Source organism: Hemiscyllium ocellatum, chromosome 44 (genome assembly GCF_020745735.1).
Source record: "Hemiscyllium ocellatum isolate sHemOce1 chromosome 44, sHemOce1.pat.X.cur, whole genome shotgun sequence".
Lineage (NCBI taxonomy): Eukaryota > Metazoa > Chordata > Chondrichthyes > Orectolobiformes > Hemiscylliidae > Hemiscyllium > Hemiscyllium ocellatum.
This window is the reverse complement of record NC_083444.1, coordinates 10,657,400-10,679,480: the sequence shown is the minus strand read 5'-3', so window position 1 is coordinate 10,679,480 and position 22,081 is coordinate 10,657,400. Positions and strand designations below refer to the sequence as shown.

The window sequence follows — 22,081 nt, the reverse complement described above, 5'->3', positions numbered from 1 at the left end:
TGGAAGGGCAGTGTTATCCCAGAATGACAGTGTTATCCCGGAGTGCAGTGTTATCCCAGAATGGCAGTGTTATCCCGGAATGACAGTGTTACCCCGGAATGGCAGTGTTATCCCAGAATGACAATGTTATCCCGGAGTGGCAGTGTTATCCTGGAATGGCAGTGTTATCCCGGAATGGCAGTCTTATCCCGGAATGACAATGTTATCCCGGAGTGGCAGTGTTATCCCGGAATGACAGTGTTATCCCAGAATGGCAGTGTTATCCCGGAATGACAGTGTTATCCTGGAATGACAGTGTTATCCCAGAATGGCAGTGTTATCCCAGAATGGCAGTGTTATCCAAGAATGACAGTCTTATCCTGGAATGGCAGTGTTATCCCGGATTGGCAGTGTTATCCCGGAATGGCAGTGTTATCCCAGAATGCACCATCATTCCTAAATTGGCTTCCCATGAGTTGTTAACTGTGATGCACTTTGTCTTAATGTTACTTCTAAACATATTCGGGTCTGATGTCCGTGTGGGTGCTGTGGGTGCTGTGGGTGCTGTGGTGTGAACGTTTTCACTGTGTGTTTTCATGTTAAAGTACCTGATGATAAATTTCCATTCTATTCAATCAATCCCTTCCACCTGTTTATCCTCATTGACTGGGATTATCCTCTCAGGCTGTCACCTCATCCGATCAGGAGATGCCGAAAGGCTGGAACAGTATCCCGTGTGACGACACAGCTCCTTTATTAGGGCTATGTTGGCATGGGTTTCTCTTTACAGAGGGGTTGTGAAGGCAGAGGTCCCGATATGTCTGGCTTATCTACTTGAAGAAGCTTTGAAGGTTTCCTCTGTTTTGATTCGGTTTTTAGCTGTTTGTAGTTTTTGCTGCTGGTCAGTTTTTGAGGAAACAGTTCCATGCTGACCCTCCCTCACACTCAAGACAGCTCTCCTCTAACAACCTGTGTTTGATTTTCCCTTTTTGCCAAGGGATGGATTAGAACTTGGAAGAGCGTTGTTAAGTTGCGGCAGGGTGGCTCAGTGGTTAGCACTGCTGCCTTCCCAGCGCCAGGGACCCGGGTTCGATTCCCGCGCCCGACAACTGTCTGTGTGGAGGTCACCTATTCTCCCAATGGTCTGCGTAAGTTTCCTCCCACAATTCAAAGACGTACAGGTTAGGGTGGATTGGCCATGCTAAATTACCCATAGTGCCCAGGGATGTGCAGGTTAGGGTGGATTGGCCATGCTAAATTACCCATAGTGCCCAGGGATGTGTAGGTTAGGGTGGATTGGCCATGCTAATTTACCCATAGTGCCCAGGGATGTGCAGGTTAGGGTGGATTGGCCATGCTAAATTACCCATAGTGCCCAGGGATGTGCAGGTTAGGGTGGATTGGCCATGCTAAATTACCCATAGTGCCCAGGGATGTGTAGGTTAGGGTGGATTGGCCATGCTAAATTACCCATAGTGCCCAGGGATGTGTAGGTTAGGGTGGATTGGCCATGCTAAATTACCCATAGTGCCCAGGGATGTGCAGGTTAGGGTGGATTGGCCATGCTAAATTACCCATAGTGTCCAGGGATGTGTAGGTTAGGGTGGATTGGCCGTGCTAAATTACCCATAGTGCCCAGGGATGTGCAGGTTAGGGTGGATTGGCCGTGCTAAATTACCCATAGTGTCCAGGGATGTGTAGGTTAGGGTGGATTGGCCGTGCTAAATTACCCATAGTGTTCAGGGATGTGCAGGTTAGGGTGGATTGGCCATGCTAAATTACCCATAGTGTTCAGGGATGTGTAGGTTAGGGTGGATTGGCCATGCTAAACTACCCATAGTGCCCAGGGATGTGTAGGTTAGGGTGGATTGGCCATGCTAAATTACCCATAGTGCCCAGGGATGTGCAGGTTAGGGTGGATTGGCCGTGCTAAATTACCCATAGTGCCCAGGGATGTGTAGGTTAGGGTGGATTGGCCGTGCTAAATTACCCATAGTGCCCAGGGATGTGCAAATTAGGGTGGATTGGCTGCGCTAAATTACCCATCGTGCCCAGGGGTCTGTAGGTTAGGGTGGATTGGCCGCGCTAAATTACCCATAGTGCCCAGGGAGGTACAGGTTAGGGTGGATTGGCCGTGCTAAATTACCCATAGTGCCCAGGGAGGTGCAGGTTAGGGTGGATTGGCCGTGCTAAATTACCCATAGTGTCCAGGGATGTGTAGGTTAGGGTGGATTGGCCATGCTAAACTACCCATAGTGCCCAGGGATGTGCAGGTTAGGGTGGATTGGCCGTGCTAAATTACCCATAGTGCCCAGGGAGGTGCAAGTTAGGGTGGATTGGCCATGCTAAATTACCCATAGTGCCCAGGGATGAGCAGGTTAGGGTGGATTGGCCCTGCTAAATTACCCATAGTGCCCAGGGATGTGCAGGTTCGGGTGGATTGGCCATGCTAAATTACCCATAGTGCCCAGGGATGTGCAGGTTAGGGTGGATTGGCCGTGCTAAATTACCACATAGTGCCTAGGGATGAGCAGGTTAGGGTGGATTGGCCATGCTAAATTACCCATAGTGCCCAGGGATGTGCAGGTTAGGGTGGATTGGCCATGCTAAATTACCACATAGTGCCCAGGGATGAGCAGGTTAGGGTGGATTGGCCGTGCTAAATTACCCATAGTGCCCAGGGATGTGCAGGTTAGGGTGGATTGGCAGTGCTAAATTACCACATAGTGCCCAGGGATGTGCAGGTTAGGGTGGATTGGCAGTGCTAAATTACCACATAGTGCCCAGGGATGTGCAGGTTAGGGTGGATTGGCAGTGCTAAATTACCCATAGTGCCCTCCGGCCTGGTCCATAATACCAGTCAGCTCGGAAACGTCTCTTTCTGCTGTTATAACACCACCCCAAATCTTGATAAAACTCTCTGAAGAACTAATATGGTTTGCCACATTTTAAGGTTGCAGAGTTGCCTTTGTATGATCTTATTGGCCTCTACAAACAGCTCGTAATTATGTGCTCCGCACAATACTAACCTCCCGAGTATTGGCGCAAGTTTAAATGACAGGAAAGATCCTCAGTGATGACAGTTTCATTAAGAGACGATTGGCAGAGGGGAGCCTAACAGCAAATTGTCAGCAATACTTCCCACCATTTCAGATCGCTAGCTAACTTTCACCGTCCTTGTCAGTTTGAAACACAGAGAGGATAGACCGAGCTGGGGAATTAATGCTCCACCATTACACCATCACTGAAGCCACTGGTCCATGTGACAGCCACACCCTAAAAGGGACAAGGGACATACAGGCAAAACTTGAATTTCTCCAGCAATTCACACACGGCCTTCCTGCTGTTGACATGCATTGCCTGTAATATTCAGAGGGAAACGTGAGGACTGTAATATTCAGAGTCTGATACAGACGGAAACTCTGCACCTACATTCGAGAGATCGGCACTTACTGTCTCGATTAGGAACATTCAATGCACTGTATCTAGATCTGGGTGATCAGCCATCTGTGTTTAGACTGCAGAGATCGATACTCTGCGACTAGACTCCCCCGCTGGTTAGCTTAGGGAGATCTGCTCATTCAGTTCGAGGAAGGAGATTCGTAAACTGGAGAGGGTTCAGAAAAGATTTATCAAGGAGTTGCCAAGAGTGGCCAGTTTGAGGAGAGGCTGGAACTTTTTACACTGGAGCACAGGACCTTATAGATTTGATTCCCTACAGTGTGGAAACAGGCCCTTCAGCCCAACCAGTCCACACCAACCCTCCGAAGAGTAACCCACCCAGACCCATTTCACTCTGACTGATGCACCTAACACTATGGGTAATTTAGCATGGCCAACCCACCCTAACCTGCACATCCCTGGGCACTATGGGTAATTTAGCATGGCCAATCCACCCTAACCTGCACATCCTGGGTACTATGAGTAATTTAGCATGGCCAATCCACCCTAACCTGCACATCCCTGGGCACTATGGGTAATTTAGCATGGCCAATCCACCCTAACCTGCACATCCCTGGGTACTATGAGTAATTTAGCATGGCCAATCCACCCTAACCTGCACATCCCTGGGCACTATGGGTAATTTAGCATGGCCAATCCACCCTAACCTGCACATCCTGGGCACTATGGGTAATTTAGCATGGCCAATCCACCCTAACCTGCACATCCTGGGCACTATGGGTAATTTAGCATGGCCAATCCACCCTAACCTGCACATCCCTGGGCACTATGGGTAATTTAGCACGGCCAATCCCCCCTAACCTGCACATCCCTGGGTACTATGGGTAATTTAGCACGGCCAATCCACCCTAACCTGCACATCCCTCAGCACTAAGGGTAAGTTACGACGGACAATCCACCCTAACCTACACATCCAAGATAAAAAAGCACCCTCTAGTCAGCATCAGATTCACCACCTTCAACGTACACGCCAATAATTTACTGAGATTTGAGCTCAGTTTTGGCGATTTGACCTCAGGAAGGCCATATAGCGGTGGTTCACCCCACTGATACCCAGTGTGGTTGGAATGATGGGGGACGTTTGAGGAGGCGTTAAAAGGGGTTAAAAGATTGAGAGGTGATGTCATTGAAAAGTACAAAGCAGGGCTCTGAAATCACTCCTCAAAGGTGCTGTGTTCCAAATGCAATTCAACGTTAAGCAGAACACAGTTTATTCAAACACTATAGTCAAAACACAACAAAAGAAAGAGGAACTTGGAATAACTTAACTCTTAGTAGAAAACTTAACAGATTAATAGATTATTTTACGACTAAACAGGAAGATGGTTACGGCCCATGAACACACCATTGGTGAAAAGGCAGATTGCGAAAACAGGCTGTCTCACATGCAGTTTTCCAGTCCAAGAGGAAAGAACATCATAAGACAATTCTGAGAGAGAGAGACAGAGAGAGAATGTAGCAGTTGGGAGAGATTTACTGCCTTCCAATCCTGCTGAGACCTCAGCAACAACTGCTGAAAGCTAAGGTTCTGGGGATGGGAGCCAGACCACACCCAGCCAGGCTGCTTCAATTGTTCTAGCTTGAAAATAAAACCCAAGGCTTCACAAGCTATTTACCTTTCCATAGCACCTGCCCTCCAATCTCTCTCTACAATAAACCAGGACAAAGCACACCGCTTAAAAGCATGGCATCGTCACAGGTTCCTGTAAACAGGGGTCACAGTCACACAATAAGGTGCAGGCCAGGTTTGACTGAAATGAGGAGGGATGACAGGATGGTTAACCTTTGTACTTCACCACCCACAGTGGCCTGTGAAGACTCAGTCATTGAATATGTTCAACGCAGATTTCAATCACTTTCTAGTTCCATGCCTCAGTAGTTAGCACTGCTGCCTCATAGCATCAGGGACCCGGGTTCGATTCCAGCCTTTGGCAACTGTCTGTGTGGAGTTTACACGTTGTCTGTGTGGGTATCCTCCAGGTGCTGTGGTTACCTCCCACAGTCCAAAGACCTGCAGGTTAGGGTGGATTGGCCGTGCTACATTGTCCCATAGTGCCCAGGGATGTGCAGGTTAGGGTGGATGGGCTATAGGAAATGTCAGGTTACAGGAATAGGGTAGGGATATGGGTGTGGGTGGGATGTTCTTCCGAGGATCAGCGTGGACTGGGTGGGCCAAGTGCCCTGTTTTCACACTGTAAGTATTCTCTTGTAGATACGAAAGATATCTGGACATATGGTCGAGTAATAGTATTGCGGTAGAACATGGTCAAGGTCGAGGGGTTGAACATCTTACTCACAAATTTAATGACCCCTTTACACAGCACCTTCCAAAAATCACTCTGCCACGGAAAAGGGCGAGGGGAGCAGTGTACCCCATTCTCTGCGAGTTCCCCTCCAAGCCACTCACCCTCCTGACTTGGAGACACCTACTTAGTGTCGCCCTGGGACTCCCTCCCTGCCACGGAATAGCCACGCGTCACCCCAAATCCGACATCAGCAACAAATTCTCAGCAGAGTGTTCCACCGATTAATCTTTCATTACCTTCGGAGAGTTGTGGCTTTTTTTTAAAAGGCTTTTATTTTATTGGAATGATGAACGTTCCATCGACAATTGGCTCTTAAGTAGGTGAATTCGATTAGCCGCATATTAACGGGCTGCCAATTTACAGCAAACTGTTGGCAGTCCTCACAGCAGTCGATAGCCTTCACTGTGAATCACTGCAACGCTGTCACCTCACCCACTTTTCAACTGACTGAAAGGATGATGCTATAACAGGTCTCCCTGATGACATGCCACTGCCTCTGGGATGGGCAGCTCCTCAGGGTTAAGGGCCCTGTCTTTCATTCACAAAGGAAGAGACGCACTTATGTAGCGCCGCCTCCAGCCATCCCAATGAAAAGTGTCGAAGTTCTTCCAGCGCAGACGCTGGCCATTCAGCCCGTCACGTCTGCGCCAGTCCTCTGTGCTTGTAGACCTTCCAAGACAAATCCAACCCCTTCCTGAAAGCCCCGACTAACGGAGAGTGCATCCTAACTAATCCCGTGGTGAAAACCTGCCTCCAAACGTCTTTTCCAACCTTCATGAGTCCGGTACGCGATCCTTCACCTCTGCCTGGCCTCCCCCTCTGGGTTTTGAACCACTCAGTCAGATCTCCCTCCCTGCCTTCCCTTCCTAGAGGAAACCCATCCCACCTTCTCCAATCTCTCACTGAGGCTCCTCGGCTCTGGAATCATTCCTGTCGATCTTTTCTCTGCTCTCTCTCTGGTTCCTTCGGATCTCTCCAAAAGGGGCCTCCCAGGGATGAATCTTGGCTGCGGGATGCTGGGAGGATTGTCCCAGATCTCCTCCCGATCGTGGCTTGGAAAACTTTCCATCTCCACCCGGGAGGGATAAAGGGCCCTTGTTTTCAGTCACACCTGCACTGTTCCCATCAAACACTGTCCGGACAGGAACAGCATGGGATTGGATACACAGTAAAGCTCTCTCTACTCTCGTCCAACACTCCGAGGACTGGGACACCATTGGGAGTGTTGGATGGGGGACAGTGTAGAGGGAGCTTTACTCTCTATCTAACCCCATGCTGTCCATGTGCTGGGTGTGTTTGATGGGGGACAGCGTAGAGGGAGCTTTATTCTGTATCTAATCCCATGCTGTCCCTGTCCTGGGAGTGTTTGATGGGGCATGGTGTAGAGGGAGCTTTACTCTGTATCCAACCCTGTGCTGTCCCTGTCCTGGGAGGGTTTGATGGGGGGCAGTGTAGAGAGAGCTATACTCTGTATCTAACCCCGTGCTGCCCCTGTCCTGGGAGTGTTTGATGGGGGACAGTGTGGAGGGAGCTTTACTCTGTATCTAACTCCATGCTGTCCCTGTCCTGGGAGTGTTTGATGGGGGGACAGTGTAGAGGGAGCTTTACTCTGTATCTAACCCTGTGCTGTCCCTGTCCTGGGAGTGTTTGATGAGGGACAGTGTAGAGGGAGCTTTACTCCGTATCTAATCCCATACTGTCCCTGTCCTGGCAGTGTTTGATGGGGGACAGTGTAGAGAGAGCTTTACTCTGTATCTAACCCCGTGCTGTCCCTGTCCCTGGGAGTGTTTGATGAGGGGACCGTGTCGAGGGAGCTTTAGTCTGTATCTCATTTTTCTCCAGCTACCCTGTTGCAGTGAGTAACTGCCCCTCTGTCTCCCCCAGAATCCTTCCACGATCTCCGAAGTAGACCAGGAGTGTGACGGAAATGTCTTCCCCCACCTCCCCCTTCCCCCCCCCCCCCCCACCTCAGTCTGCAGTATCGATCTGCTGTGTTAGTGCCTGCACTGTGTTATGTAATGGTCCCTAATTAAATCGCAGCTAATTGAATCCCATCAGTTAAGAGGTAATCAGTCACTCGTAAAAGTCTGTCAAAGCTCTTTTAAAAGCATCATTTAATGTGGTTGCTGAATCTTTAATAAACTTATTGAGAAATGATGGAAATGATGGTGATGTCAGGCTTTGACACATCTACTTGTCCATTTGCAAGTTGACCAAAATAAACTCAGCTCGCTGACCTTGTAGAGTCCTTCCCACCAGCATCTTGGACATTCCACCCAGGAAACTTGCCCAGAAGACGCCTGAACTAACTCTGCTCACTGAAGCAAAGCTAATGCCCCCTCCAGCCTTGCCCTGGGAACGCCCGGACCGCCGTGAGCGATAGATTCCCAGATGGGTTTGGGGCTGGGGCTGGCAATCCCGCAGGTCGCTTGCTAAATGGGGGTCCCAGGGTCACGGAGATGTGCAGACCCTTCGGTCCAACCCGTCCAGGTATCCCCACCTGATCTGGTCCCACCTGCCCAGCACTCGGCCCACATCCCTCCAAACCCTTCCTATTCAAGTCTCCATCCACCTCTTAAATGTTGCAGTTGTACCAGCCCCCACCACATCCTCTGGCAGCTCATTCCATACACCTACCACCCTCTGTGTGAAACAGTTGCCCCTCAGGTCTCTGTTATATCTTTCCCCTCTCACCCTACACCCTCTAGTTCTGGACTCCCTCACCCCTAGGGAAGAGACTTATCCTATCTCTGCCCCTCCAGGATTTTATAACCCTCTGTAAGGTAACCCCTCAGCCTCCGACGCTCCAGGTAAGTGGCAGGAAAGTGTCTGGACACCAGGGCCGGGGAGGTCGCTTTTAGCAAACTATCTGCGCGCCAGCTTCTGTTTGTTGTCAGACACACGGATGTTAAAGTGCACGTCGAGGTTTGCAAAGCTAACAAGTCCCCGTCTTTAATTCTAATTGCCCTGCTGCTTGGTCAGCAGGCGAACTTGAGCCAGTGTTATGTTCCCTGACTCCCTAGTGCAGCCATGAATGTGCTCCCCCAACACACTCACACCCCCAACTCCTGCTGAATTCGCCCCTAGCTCTTTACCAGATAAGGTACGCAGCAGGCACAGTGAAAGGTGCCCACCAGTCTGACTGCCATGAGGCACCTCCAACTAGGCCGGTTCCGGACAAGGGCATAGGGATGATCGAGGGCCAGAGGATATGGGAGCAGGGGCAGGTCGTTCAGCCCCGTTGAGTTACTTCTACCATTCGATCGTGGCTGACGTGTTTCTCGACCTCGCTGCCTTCTCCCTGTAACCCTTGACCCCTTTAATCACCACGACCCCGCCTATGTCTGTACGCTCAATGACTTGATCTCCACAGCTCTCGGAGTTCCCCAGGTTAACCACCCTCTGGCTGAAGAAATCTCTCCTCATCCCAGTTCTCAAAGGCCGTCCCTGAGGCGATGCCTCTGGGGGGCCTAGTGCCTCCTCCACCTTCCTCTCTATCCAGGTCTCTCAGTATTCTACAAGTTTCAATCAGATACCCCTCACCCCCACCCCAAACCCCTCATATGACAAGACCTTAATCCCCGAGATCATTTTTGTAAACCTCCCCTCGATCCCCTCCAACGCCAACACATCCTTCCTTCACTGTCAGGCCCCAAACTGCTCACAGTATTTCAAATTCCCTTAGACAGCCTCAAGAGTAGGTCTCTTGTATTCTAGCCCTCTTGAAATAAGTGCTAGCAATGCATTTTTACTCACTGAACCTCAAAGTTAACCTTAAGAGAATTCTAAACCAGCACGCCAAACTCCCCTTTGTGCTTCGGATTTCCGAAGCCTCTCCCCATTTATGAAACAGTCGATTCTTCCGGCCTCACACTTTCCCAGGTTGTGTTTCGTCTGCCACCGCTTGGCTCACTCTCCTAAAGCCTGAACCTCTTCAGCCTTTCCTATGACCTGCCCCTCCACCTATCAATGCCTCGTCTGCACACTTCGTAACTCAGTTCCTTCACCCGGGATCGTTAATGTGTCACGTCAATCGTGATGACCCCGCTGACACAGACCCCCCCCTGTGCAACTCCACTGGTCGCCACCTGAAAAAGACCCCTTTCTACCCAATTCTCTGCCTTGTGTTAGTCAGACAATCATCTGACGATGTTAGTACCTTGTTCCTAACACCACGGGCTCACCTTACCCAGCAGCCTCTTTGTGCAGCGCTTTGTCAAAGGCCTTCGGAACTCCAAAGCCATTACATCCACTGACTCTCCTTTGTCTAACTTGCTCATCGACAGAAGCCACCGTCCTGTCACCAAGTCACCCTTTATTTACACATGAGCAGCCCTTGACTTTAGTGCCGTCTCTTAAGGGTCAGCTCTCAAGAGGGCCAATATCTCTCAAGGTCTGTTTCCATCTCTGTGACTCTATGACGTGTTTTTTGTGTCAGCCAGGGCTCCCTGATTGGACCAGACTAACAGCCCCAACCAGGGATCTCATATTCCATCAGTTCCAGTTGGCTGACCCTGAGGCTATGTCCTGGGGCCTTAATTTCTCCTCCACCTTCCTCTCTATCCAGGTCTCTCACTATTCCACAAGTTACAATCAGATACCCCTCACCACACACCCCCCCATCCTTGTAAACACCCCAAATGCTCCTACCACCATGCACTTTCTGGTATTTCCCCAGTCTTATCCTTAATAATGGACTCTAAAATCTTACCAACAACTCAGGTCAGGCTAACCGGCCTTTGGTTTCCTGGGTTTTGCCATTTTCCAGTCTTCTGGGATCCTCCCTGACTCACCACGAGTGCCCCTCAGCCATCTCCTGGGACTTAGTCCATCTGGTCTAGGTGCTTTATCCATCTCAGACCTTTCAGGGACACGGTTTGGTTTGGTCCCAGCTCATAGATGAACAGGCTGGCTTTGAACCTATAACCTACATGCCATTGGGTGGTACGGTGGTTCGGTGGTCAGCGCTGCTGCCTCACAGCGCCAGGGACCCGGGTTCGATTCCCGCCTCAGCCGACTGTCCGTGTGGAGTTTGCACGTTCTCCCCGTGTCTGCGTGGGTTTCCTCCGGGTGCTCCGGTTTCCTCCCACAGTCCAAAGACGTGCGGGTCAGGGTGGACCGGCCACAGTAAATTGCCCGTACTCTCCAGGGATGGGAAATGCAGGATTACAGGGTTGGGGTTGGGTCTGAGTAGGATGATCTTTGGAGGTTGGTGTAGACTCAATGGGCTGAATGACCTGCTTCCACAGTGTAGGGGTTGTAAGATTCTACGTGTAGGTGAGGGATAGATCCAAAGCCCAGATCCAGGAATGAGTGGGGCTCTGGGCCTAGGAACCAAACGGTGTCTCAGTGGTTGGCACTGCTGTCTCACAGCGCCAGGGACCTGGGTACGATTCACCCCTCGGGCAACTGTCTGTGTGGAGTTTGCACATCCTCCTTGTGTCTGCGTGGGTTTCCTCCCACAGTCCAAAGATGTGCAGTTTAGAGTGAATTAGCCGTGCTAAATTGCCCCATAGTGTTAGTCAGAGGCAAATATAGGTGAGGGGAATGGTTACTTTTCGGAGGAGGGTCGGTGTGGACTTGTTGGGCCGAAGGGCCTGTTTCCATACCGTGGGGAATCTAATCTAATCTAATCAAGTGAGGCCTGGTTTGGGCTATGAGACCCAGGCCCACCACTGGATTTGAGGCCTCAGAGTGAGTGGCAGGGCTGGGATTGGAGCAGTAGGCCGGGATTTGTTTCTACAAATCCAGGTGGGAGGATATAGGGCCTAAGTCCCCCCCCCCCCCACCCAAGGAAGTGGTACGGCTGGATTTGGGCTCAGGCACCCCAATGAGCCGATACAAGGCCTGGGTCTTTCAGCTTAGGCCCCAGGCTGCATGGTAGGCCTGGATTTGGGGCCTGTAGGCACAGATAACCTGAGGAGGTGGAGGTGGGTATAAACACGCTCTCCCAGCCTTCAGCTGCCGTGTACCGTGCTCTGAGGTCCATCCCAAAAGCCCCCCTTCAAATGGCGTCAAATTTGAAATGGGCGGCATGGTGGCACAGTGGTTAGCACTGCTGCCTCACAGCGCCTGAGACCCGGGTTCAATTCCCGCCTCAGGCGACTGACTGTGTGGAGTTTGCACGTTCTCCCCGTGTCTGCGTGGGTTTTCTCCGGGTGCTCCGGTTTCCTCCCACAGTCCAAAAGATGCGCGGGTCAGAGTGAATTGGCCGTGCTAAATTGCCCGTAGTGTTAGGTGAGGGGTAAATGTAGGGGTATGGGTGGGTTGCGCTTCGGCGGGTCGGTGTGAACTTGTTGGGCCTGTTTCCACACTGTAAGTAATCTAATCTAACTCTCCTGCGAAGAGCCCGTGGGGCATTTAGCAAGGTGCTAGGTCAATGCAGGTTATTTTGATGGTGCCCTGAAATTTTGTAGCGCCCAGCCGCACTAACTCCCTGCCCTGGGGTGGGGGCGCGTCTCTCAGGCCTGTCTTTTACCAAGCTGTCCACACGAGAGAGAGAGAGGGGAGAGGGCCAAAAGCCCTGATAGTGGAGATTGCCTCACGGACAGTTCGGCCCGGGGATTGTCAAGGCATTGAGTCAGGTTAGAGACTGCAGACGCTGGAGATTAGAATTAAGAAGGAACAGCATTTATTCTCCCCCCCCCGCTTTGCGAGTTGCTTACAACACTGAAGAAAGATTAAAGGAAACAACTTAAGTGCGTCAATCAGCTCTTTGGAAAAGATAATAGCGCCATATTTCATATTTTATTGTCCATTGGCCTGATTGGACATAGCCTGTTAGACTTCCCCATTAATCTCTCCCAGTAAAAGCTTGACTGATCTTACTTGAAGTCACTTTACTGTCCTAGTAACACTAAGCCCATTAATTAATGGAAACTCGGAGTCATTGGGTTGAGCAGGTCTTGTTTAACCCTTTACCTCCTCGTCCAGGCTCCCACCCCACCCAACAAGGGAGCTCACTCAAGAAAAGACAGAACTTGCATTTCTGTAGCACCCTCCCAGACATGTCGACTCGCCATTGATCTCACTCACATCAGGAGAGCCAGCAACCAACCCGCGCACAGTGCAAATTCCTGCTGATGGGTGACGCGGTCATCACCAAATCGCCGTGTTGTGAGCAATTTGGGTTGGGTGGTTAAAAAAAAATCTGATCCCCTCCCCTCCCCCCCCAACCTCCGGCCCACCCCACAGCCCCCCCCCCCCCAGTACTGCCACAAACTCGCGTCGCGGTCTACCTTGGTGACAGATGCGCAGGTTGGCCGTGCCAAATCGCCACGGCCTGTCCAGGGACTTGTGGGATAGGTGGATTAGCCGTGCGGGATTACGGAGAGGGGGGGGATGGGGGAGCTGAGTGGAGGCAGGATGCTTGTCAGAGGATCAGTATAACCTCAAAAGGCTGAGCGGTCTCTTTCTGCGTTGCATTGACTCCATGACTCTAACGAGGAGAAATTTGCAGAGATGAGTTCAGTGAGCCAGGAGCAGGCCCTCAAAACGGACCCCACCACCAGGGATATATTTCCCTCCCCTCCCCTATCAGCGTTCCGAAAAGACCACTCCCTCTGTGACTCCCTCGTCAGGTCCACACCCCCCACCAACCCAACCTCCACACCCGGCACCTTCCCCTGCAACCGCAGGAAATGTAAAACTTGCGCCCACCCCCCCCCTCACTTCCCTCCAAGGCCCCAAGGGATCCTTCCATATCCGCCACAAGTTCACCTGCACCTCCACACACATCATTTACTGCATCCGCTGCACCCGATGTGGCCTCCTCCATATTGGGGAGACAGGCCGCCTACTTGTGGAACGTTTCAGAGAACACCTCTGGGACCCGGACCAACCAACCCAACCACCCCGTGGCTCAACACTTCAACTCCCCCTCCCACTCCACCGAGGACATGCAGGTCCTTGGACTCCTCCATCGCCAGACCATAGCAACATGACGGCTGGAGGAAGAGCGCCTCATCTTCCGCCTGGGAACCCTCCAACCACAAGGGATGAACTCAGATTTCTCCAGTTTCCTCATTTACCCTCCCCCCACCTTGTCTCAGTCCCAACCCTCGAACTCAGCACCGCCTTCCTAACCTGCAATCTTCTTCCTGACCCCTCCGCCCCCACCCCACTCCGGCCTATCACCCTCACCTCGACCTCCTTCCACCTATCACATCTCCAACGCCCCTCCCCCAAGTCCCTCCTCCCTACCTTTTATCTTAGCCTGCTGGACACACTTTCCTCATTCCTGAAGAAGGGCTCATGCCCGAAACGTCAAATTTCCTGTTCCTTGGATGCTGCCTGACCTGCTGCGCTTTTCCAGCAACACATTTTCAGCTCATCCATGATTCTAACTCCAAGCTCGGATGTGAACCCACGATCATCTGACAGAGGCGTTTTTGTTATAATCTCACGGGACGTCTCTGTGCCTAATCGCCTTCAAAATGACTGGCTTACTTGGCTATTAAGAATCAACTCCATAACTGTGGGTCTTGGTGTCATATGTAGGCCGGACGTGGTACAGAGAACAGATTTCTCCTCTCTGAAGGCCGTTAGTGAACCAGATGGGTTTTGAACACATTGGGGGAGAATAGTTGGGGATCTCTTTGTTCGGTTGGTCATGGCTCGGTGGTTCACTCATGGCGTCACCTGACCGTCGGGAGGCGAACTCAGAACGCTCCCCGACCTGCCTGAGGGGACGGTCCGTTTTCCGGACAGCCCGCGGCCGAAGCTGGCATTTGTGCTGGGTCCGGCAACGCACCTCGACGCGAAGGGGAGGGTGGGGGGAGGGGTGAGTACCCCGGGGAACATGCAAGGCATGCTGGGAGCTGACACAGTTGGCATCTCATCACCAACAACTCTGGGGTCGCCCAAGGAGGGCCAGGCCAGAGCCTGGGCCTCAGGATGTCTCACAACCAACAGCTCGTTCTCAATCTTCTTGGGATCTTGCTGTGCAGCGATCGGCTGCGGCGTTTCTGTCACTCCAACTTTGTCAGGAATCTCAAGCCGCTGGTGAAATGTTCGGAGATGGTACTGTATTGACGTTCCTCGTCCCATTCCTCTCTAGATCCCCAGCTGAGGGGCATCATTACCCGTCTATACTGCCAACTGGGTTACTACCTACAGTTGGTGCCCGAGGGGCGGCTGGATGGCACCAAGGACGAGATGAGTACCTACGGTGAGTCGATGCCATCTGGGACACGGGGCGATGGTGGGAGTGGGTGAAGACGAGGTTGAGGAGGGTGTGGGGAGGGGCAGCGGGGGGTAGAGGGTGAGAGGGAGGCAGCAGCCGGGGATGAGGCAGCGGGTGACGGTGAAGGAGGGTGGCAGTGGGTGAGGAGGGAGGAGTGAGTGAAGAGAGAGATGTGGGTGAGAAGGGAGGAGTGGGTGAGGAGGGAGGAGTGGGTGAGGAGGGAGGAGTGAGTGAGGAGGGAGGAGTGGGTGAGGAGGGAGATGTGGGTGAGGAGGGAGATGTGAGTGAGGAGGGAGGAGTGGGTGAGGAGGGAGATGTGGGTGAGGAGGGAGATGTGAGTGAGGAGTGAGTGAGGAGGGAGATGTGAGTGAGGAGGGAGTGAGGAGGGAGGAGTGATTGAGGAGGGAGGAGTGGGTGAGGAGGGAGGAGTGAGTGAGGAGGGAGATGTGAGTGAGGAGGGAGGAGTGGGTGAGGAGGGAGGAGTGAGTGAGGAGGGAGATGTGAGTGAGGAGGGAGATGTGGATGAGGAGGGAGGAGTGGGTGAGGAGGGAGGAGTGAGTGAGGAGGGAGGAGTGGGTGAGGAGGGAGATGTGGGTGAGGAGGGAGATGTGAGTGAGGAGTGAGTGAGGAGGGAGATGTGAGTGAGGAGTGAGTGAAGAGGGAGATGTGAGTGAGGAGGGAGGAGTGAGTGAGGAGGGAGGAGTGATTGAGGAGGTAGGAGTGAGTGAGGAGTGAGGAAGGAGGGGTGTGTGAGGAGGTAGGAGTGAGTGAGGAGCGAGTGAGGAGTGAGGAGGGAGGAGTGAGTGAGGAGGGAGATGTGAGTGAGGAGTGAGTGAGGAGAGAGAAGTGAATGAGGAGTGAGGAGTGAGTGAGGAGGGAGTTGTGAGTGAGGAGGGAGGAGTGGGTGAGGAAGTAGGAGTGATTGAGGAGGTAGGAGTGAGTGAGGTGTGAGGAAGGAGGAGTGAGTGAGGAGGTAGGAGTGAATGAGGAGTGAGTGAGAAGGGAGGAGTGAGTGAGGAGGGTGGAGTGAGTGAGGAGGGAGATGTGGGTGTGGAGGGAGGAGTGAGTGAGGAGTGAGGAGTGAGTGAGGAGTGTGTGAGGAGGTAGGAGTGAGTGAGGAGGGAGGAGGGAGGAGTGAGTGAGGAGGGAGATGTGAGTGGGGAGGAAGGAGTGAGTGAGGAGTGAGGAGTGAGGGAGGAGGTTCCTGACTGGGAAGCCCCGTGTGAGGACCCTTCCCCTGAAGCCGTTGCCCTCCTCTCTCCCCTCGAGTCTCGGTGAGTCTCTCTCCCTCTCGCTGTACCCCCTGGACAACTCCCCCCCCCTCCCCTGACCCTGTGCTGCCGTCTCCCCACCCCCACCCCCTGAACCTGTGGGAGGTGGGTGAGGGGGGAGTGTGTGAGGGGGTGGGAGGTGGGTGAGGGGGGAGAGTGAGGGGGTGGGAGGCGGGTGAGGGTTGAGTGTGTGAGGGGGTGGGAGGTGGGTGAGGGGGGAGTGTGTGAGGGGGTGTGAGGTGGGTGAGGGGGGTGGGAGGTGGGTGAGGGAGGGGAGTGTGTGAGGGGGTGGGAGTGTGAGAGGGGGTGGGAGGTGGGTGAGGGGAGAGTGTGTGAGGGGGCTGGGAGGTGGGTGAGGGGGTAGTGTGTGAGGGGATGGGAGGTGGGTGAGGGGGGAGTGTGTGAGGGGGTGTGAGGTGGGTGAGGGGGGAGTGTGTGAGGGGGTGTGAGGTGGGTGAGGGGGTGGGAGGTGGGTGAGGGAGGGGAGTGTGTGAGGGGGTGGGAGGTGGGTGAGGGGGGAGTGTGTGAGGGGGTGGGAGGTGGGTGAGGGGGGAGTGTGTGAGGGGGTGTGAGGTGGGTGAGGGGGGAGTGTGTGAGGGGGTGTGAGGTGGGTGAGGGGGTGGGAGGTGGGTGAGGGAGGGGAGTGTGTGAGGGGGTGGGAGGTGGGTGAGGGGAGAGTGTGTGAGGGGGCTGGGAGGTGGGTGAGGGGGGAGTGTGTGAGGGGGTGGGAGGTGGGTGAGGGGGGAGTGTGTGTGAGGGGGTGGGAGGTGGGTGAGGAGGGAGGGGAGTGTGTGAGGGGGCTGGGAGGTGGGTGAGGGGGGAGTGTGTGAGGGGGTAGGAGGTGGGTGAGGAGGGAGTGTATGATGGGGTGGGAGGTGGGTGAGGGGGAGTGTGTGAGGGGGTGGGAGGTGGGTGAGGGGGGAGTGCGTGAGGGGGTGGGAGGTGGGTGAGGGGGGAGTGTGTGAGGGGGTGGAAGGTGGGTGAGGGTTGAGTGTGTGAGGGGGTGTGAGGTGGGTGAGGGGGGTGATTGTGAGGGGGTGGGAGGTGGGTGAGGGAGGAGTGTGTGAGGTGTGGGAGGTGGGTGAGAGGGGGGAGTGTGTGAGGGGGTGTGAGGTGAGTGTGGGGGAAGTGTGTGAGGGGGTGGGAGGTGGGTGAGAGGGGAGTGTGTGAGGTGGTGGAGGTGGGTGGGGGGGTGAGTGTGTGAGGGGGGAGTGTGTGAGGGGGTGGGAGGTGGGTGAGGGGGGAGTGTGTGAGGGGGTGGGAGGTGTGTGAGGGTGTGTGAGGGGGGTGAGGACGTTGTGAGGTGGGTGGGGGTGTGAGGTGTGTGAGGGGGTGAGCTGTGTGAGGGGGGTGTGAGGTGGGTGAGGGGTGGTGGGAGGTGGTTGAGGGGGGTGGGAGGTGGGTGAGGAGGTGTGAGGTGGGTGTGGGGGTGTGTGGTGGGTGGGGGGGGAGTGTGTGAGGGGGTGAGAGGTGGGTGAGAGTGTGTGAGGTGGGTGAGGGGTGTGTGAGGTGTGTGAGGGGGGTGTGAGGTGAGTGAGGGGTGTGAGGTGGGTTAGGGGGGAGTGTGTGAGGGGGTGGGAGGTGAGTGAGGGGGGAGTGTGTGAGGGGGTGTGAGGTGGGTGAGGGGGGAGTGTGTGAGGGGGTGTGAGGTGGGTGAGGGGGGAGTGTGTGAGGGGGTGTGAGGTGGGTGAGGGGGTGGGAGGTGGGTGAGGGAGGGGAGTGTGTGAGGGGGTGGGAGGTGGGTGAGGGGAGAGTGTGTGAGGGGGCTGGGAGGTGGGTGAGGGGGGAGTGTGTGAGGGGGTGGGAGGTGGGTGAGGGGGGAGTGTGTGTGAGGGGGGGTGGGAGGTGGGTGAGGAGGGAGGGAGTGTGTGAGGGGGCTGGGAGGTGGGTGAGGGGGGAGTGTGTGAGGGGGGTAGGAGGTGGGTGAGGAGGGAGTGTATGATGGGGTGGGAGGTGGGTGAGGGGGAGTGTGTGAGGGGGTGGGAGGTGGGTGAGGGGGGAGTGCGTGAGGGGGTGGGAGGTGGGTGAGGGGGGAGTGTGTGAGGGGGTGGAAGGTGGGTGAGGGTTGAGTGTGTGAGGGGGTGTGAGGTGGGTGAGGGGGGTGATTGTGAGGGGGTGGGAGGTGGGTGAGGGAGGAGTGTGTGAGGTGTGGGAGGTGGGTGAGAGGGGGGAGTGTGTGAGGGGGTGTGAGGTGAGTGTGGGGGAAGTGTGTGAGGGGGTGGGAGGTGGGTGAGAGGGGAGTGTGTGAGGTGGTGGGAGGTGGGTGGGGGGGTGAGTGTGTGAGGGGGGAGTGTGTGAGGGGGTGGGAGGTGGGTGAGGGGGGAGTGTGTGAGGGGGTGGGAGGTGTGTGAGGGTGTGTGAGGGGGGTGAGGACGTTGTGAGGTGGGTGGGGGTGTGAGGTGTGTGAGGGGGTGAGCTGTGTGAGGGGGGTGTGAGGTGGGTGAGGGGTGGTGGGAGGTGGTTGAGGGGGTGGGAGGTGGGTGAGGAGGTGTGAGGTGGGTGTGGGGGTGTGTGGTGGGTGGGGGGGGAGTGTGTGAGGGGGTGAGAGGTGGGTGAGAGTGTGTGAGGTGGGTGAGGGGTGTGTGAGGTGTGTGAGGGGGGTGTGAGGTGAGTGAGGGGTGTGAGGTGGGTTAGGGGGGAGTGTGTGAGGGGTGGGAGGTGAGTGAGGGGGGAGTGTGTGAGGGGGTGTGAGGTGGGTTGAGGTGGGTGTGAGGTGGGTTGAGGGGGTGTGAGGTGTGTGAGGGGGGTGTGGTGGGGTGTGAGGTGGGTGAGGGGGGGTGTGAGGTGGGTGTGAGGTGTGTGAGGGGGGTGTGAGGTGGGTGAGGGGGGTGTGAGGTGGGTGTGAGGTGTGTGAGGGGGGTGTGAGGTGTGTGAGGGTGTGTGAGGTGGGTGTGAGGTGTGTGAGGGGGGTGTGAGGTGTGTGAGGGGGTGTGAGGTGGGTGTGAGGTGGGTGAGGGGGGTGTGAGGTGGGTGAGGGGGTGTGAGGTGTGTGAGGGGGGTGTGAGGTGTGTGAGGGGGGTGTGAGGTGGGTGAGGGGGTGTGAGGTGTGTGAGGGGGGTGTGAGGTGGGTGAGGGGGTGTGAGGTGGGTGTGAGGTGTGTGAGGGGGGTGTGAGGTGGGTGAGGGGGTGTGAGGTGGGTGGGGGGAGTGTGTGAGGGTGTGAGAGGTGGGTGGGGGGGTGTGAGGTGTGTGAGGGTGTGAGAGGTGGGTGAGGGGGTGTGAGGTGAGTGAGGGGGTGTGAGGTGGGTGAGAGGGGGGAGTGTGTGAGGGGGGTGTGAGGTGGGTGAGGTGGGTGTGAGGTGGGTGTGAGGTAGGTGAGGGGGGTGTGAGGTGTGTGAGGGGGGTGTGAGGTGGGTGAGGGGGGTGAGGTGGGTGAGGGGGGTGTGAGGTGGGTGAGGGGGTGTGAGGTGGGTGTGAGGTGTGTGGGGGGGTGTGAGGTGTGTGAGGGGGTGTGAGGTGGGTGTGAGGTGTGTGAGGGGGTGTGAGGTGGGTGAGGGGGTGTGAGGTGGGTGTGAGGTGTGTGAGGGGGTGTGAGGTGGGTGAGGGGGTGTGAGGTGGGTGTGAGGTGGGTGAGGGGAGTGTGAGGTGGGTGTGAGGTGTGTGAGGGGGTGTGAGGGGGGTGTGAGGTGTGTGAGGGGGTGTGAGGTGGGTGAGGGGGGGTGTGAGGTGGGTGAGGGGGTGTGAGGTGGGTGTGAGGTGTGTGAGGGGGTGTGAGGTGTGTGAGGGGTGTGAGGTGGGTGTGAGGTGGGTGAGGGTGTGTGACGTGGGTGAGGGGGGTGTGAGGTGGGTGAGGGTGTGTGAGGTGGGTGAGGGGGGTGTGAGGGAGGTGTGAGGTGGGTGAGGGTGTGTGAGGTGGGTGAGGGGGGTGTGAGGTGGGTTGAGGGGGGTATGAGGTGGGTGAGGGGGGTGTGAGGTGGGTGTGAGGTGTGTGAGGGGGGTGTGAGGTAGGTGAGGGTGTGTGAGGTGGGTGGGGGGGAGTGTGTGAGGGTGTGAGAGGTGTGTGAGGGGGGTGTGAGGTGTGTGAGGGGTGTATGAGGTGGGTGAGGGGGGTGTGAGGTGGGTGGGGGGGGTGTGAGGTAGGTGAGGGTGTGTGAGGTGGGTGGGGGGGAGTGTGTGAGGGTGTGAGAGGTGTGTGAGGGGGGTGTGAGGTGTGTGAGGGGTGTATGAGGTGGGTGAGGGGGGTGTGAGGTGGGTGGGGGGGGTGTGAGGTAGGTGAGGGTGTGTGAGGTGGGTGGGGGGGGTGTAAGGTGGGTGAGGGGGGCCTGTGGGAGATGGTTGTGTGTGACCGTGATGCCCCCCTCCTCTCTGTATTACAAAGGGATGTTTCTGACAGTAAGCCAGCAGCAGAGCGGGTGGGGGGTGGTGGTCCTGTCACCGCCGGTAATCCCGAGCCCCCCAGGCTCGTGCTCTGGGGACACGGGTTCAAATCCCAACGTGCCTGGACTCAGAGTGTGACGTTCACTAAAGCACCGTCCGTAAAGGTCCCGCCTGGTTCACTCACACCCCTCTGGGAAGGAAACCCACCCTCGGTCCTGGGCCTGGCCTCTGTGTGACTCCCAGATCCACAGCGATGTGACTGGCCAATTCGGGACAGGCAGTGAGTGCTGGGAGCGCCGTCAATGCCCACTGCCTGGGGGCAAATGGGGTCAAACCCCGTCCCGGCAGGAGCTGTGAGTGTCCGTCCCTCAGGAATGGGGACGATTTGCCCCCTTTCTGGCCTGATGGATTCGGAGACACAGACTTGGGGAAGCTGGCTTGTTCGAGGCCTGTGCCTTTCCTCCAACCGGCTCTGCCCGTTTCCCATGTGTCCCTGAGAAGGTCTGTTTGACCCTGTCAGGGATGTTTGGTTGACGTGCTTAAAGCAGTCCCATTGTCCCCTGGGAGTCCCCTGACGCGGCCCAGGTCTGAGTTCCCTCAGGCCTCAGGCCTAACAGGCTGGACGTTCAACCTCTGAATGGCTGCCCTTTGACCTATCCTCCCTTGGCAACCAGGCATTGAGTGCACCCTCTGCGTCAGCCAGTGACACAACTTGTCCGCCTGACCCCTACAATCTGACCCACCTTCTCCTCCCTCTTCTCAACAGGAGATGGTCAGTCCAGGGTCTCACTCGGTGATCTCTTGCGAGATCTTGCTGTGTGTGCTTCACTTGCAACCCTTCCTATGTAGCTACCCCTCAGAAAATAAAGTGCTTCGTTGGGCATAACCTGCTTTGGCAGGTCCTGAGGCGGTGAAAGGTGCTACAGGAATGCGGAGGTACATCTGAAGGGAATCAGCGTGCCTGGGAAAACCATTTGGCAAAACTCTGTTTGCTGTGAGTGAGTGAGGGGGGGGAGGTGGTGGGGTGGGAGATGTTTCCGACAGAAAACGGGAATGTGATTGAAGGGAAGGGGTACGTTTTGGAGATCTCCCTCCCTCCCTTCACAAACATATCCCCACAAGGAGATTTTACCGAGACTCAGTACAGCTCAACTGCGTCTTCCTTTCCTCAGCTCTCTTCAACCTGATTCCTGTCGGTCTGAGAGTGGTGGCAATTCAGGGGGTGAAGACTGGGCTCTACGTAGCCATGAACTGCGATGGCTACATGTACACGTCGGTGAGTGACCGGGAGCAGAGCGGGAAGGGGAGAGGGGGAAAGGCTCTGCAGTTGGACACGCACACACACAGACCAGCATCCAGAAAACCCGTGCTGGGTGTGTGTGTGTGTGTCATGTGTGTGTGTGTGCCGGTGTGTGTGTGTCTGTGTGTGTGTGTGTCTGTGTGTGTGTCTGTGTGTGTGTCTGTGTGTGTGTGTGTATGTGTGTATGTATGTGTGTGTCTGTGTGTGTGTGTCTGTGTGTGTGTATGTGTGTGTGTATGTGAGTGTGTGTGTGTCAGTGTGTG

At 55.3% G+C, this 22,081-nt stretch overlaps 1 protein-coding gene across 1 annotated transcript in view; it reads left to right on the top strand.

The window, feature by feature from the left end:
- Positions 1–14,801: 14,801 nt before the first annotated feature.
- The window catches only part of LOC132835218 (fibroblast growth factor 14-like), a gene marked incomplete at its 5' end in the record, with an annotated part of 22,439 nt that continues 15,159 nt past the window's right edge, over positions 14,802–22,081 (top strand). The window contains 2 exons of the mRNA XM_060854581.1: positions 14,802–14,916; positions 21,691–21,794. Coding sequence (XP_060710564.1) covers positions 14,802–14,916; positions 21,691–21,794 — 219 coding nt within the window. The remainder of the gene's footprint in view (positions 14,917–21,690; positions 21,795–22,081) is intronic.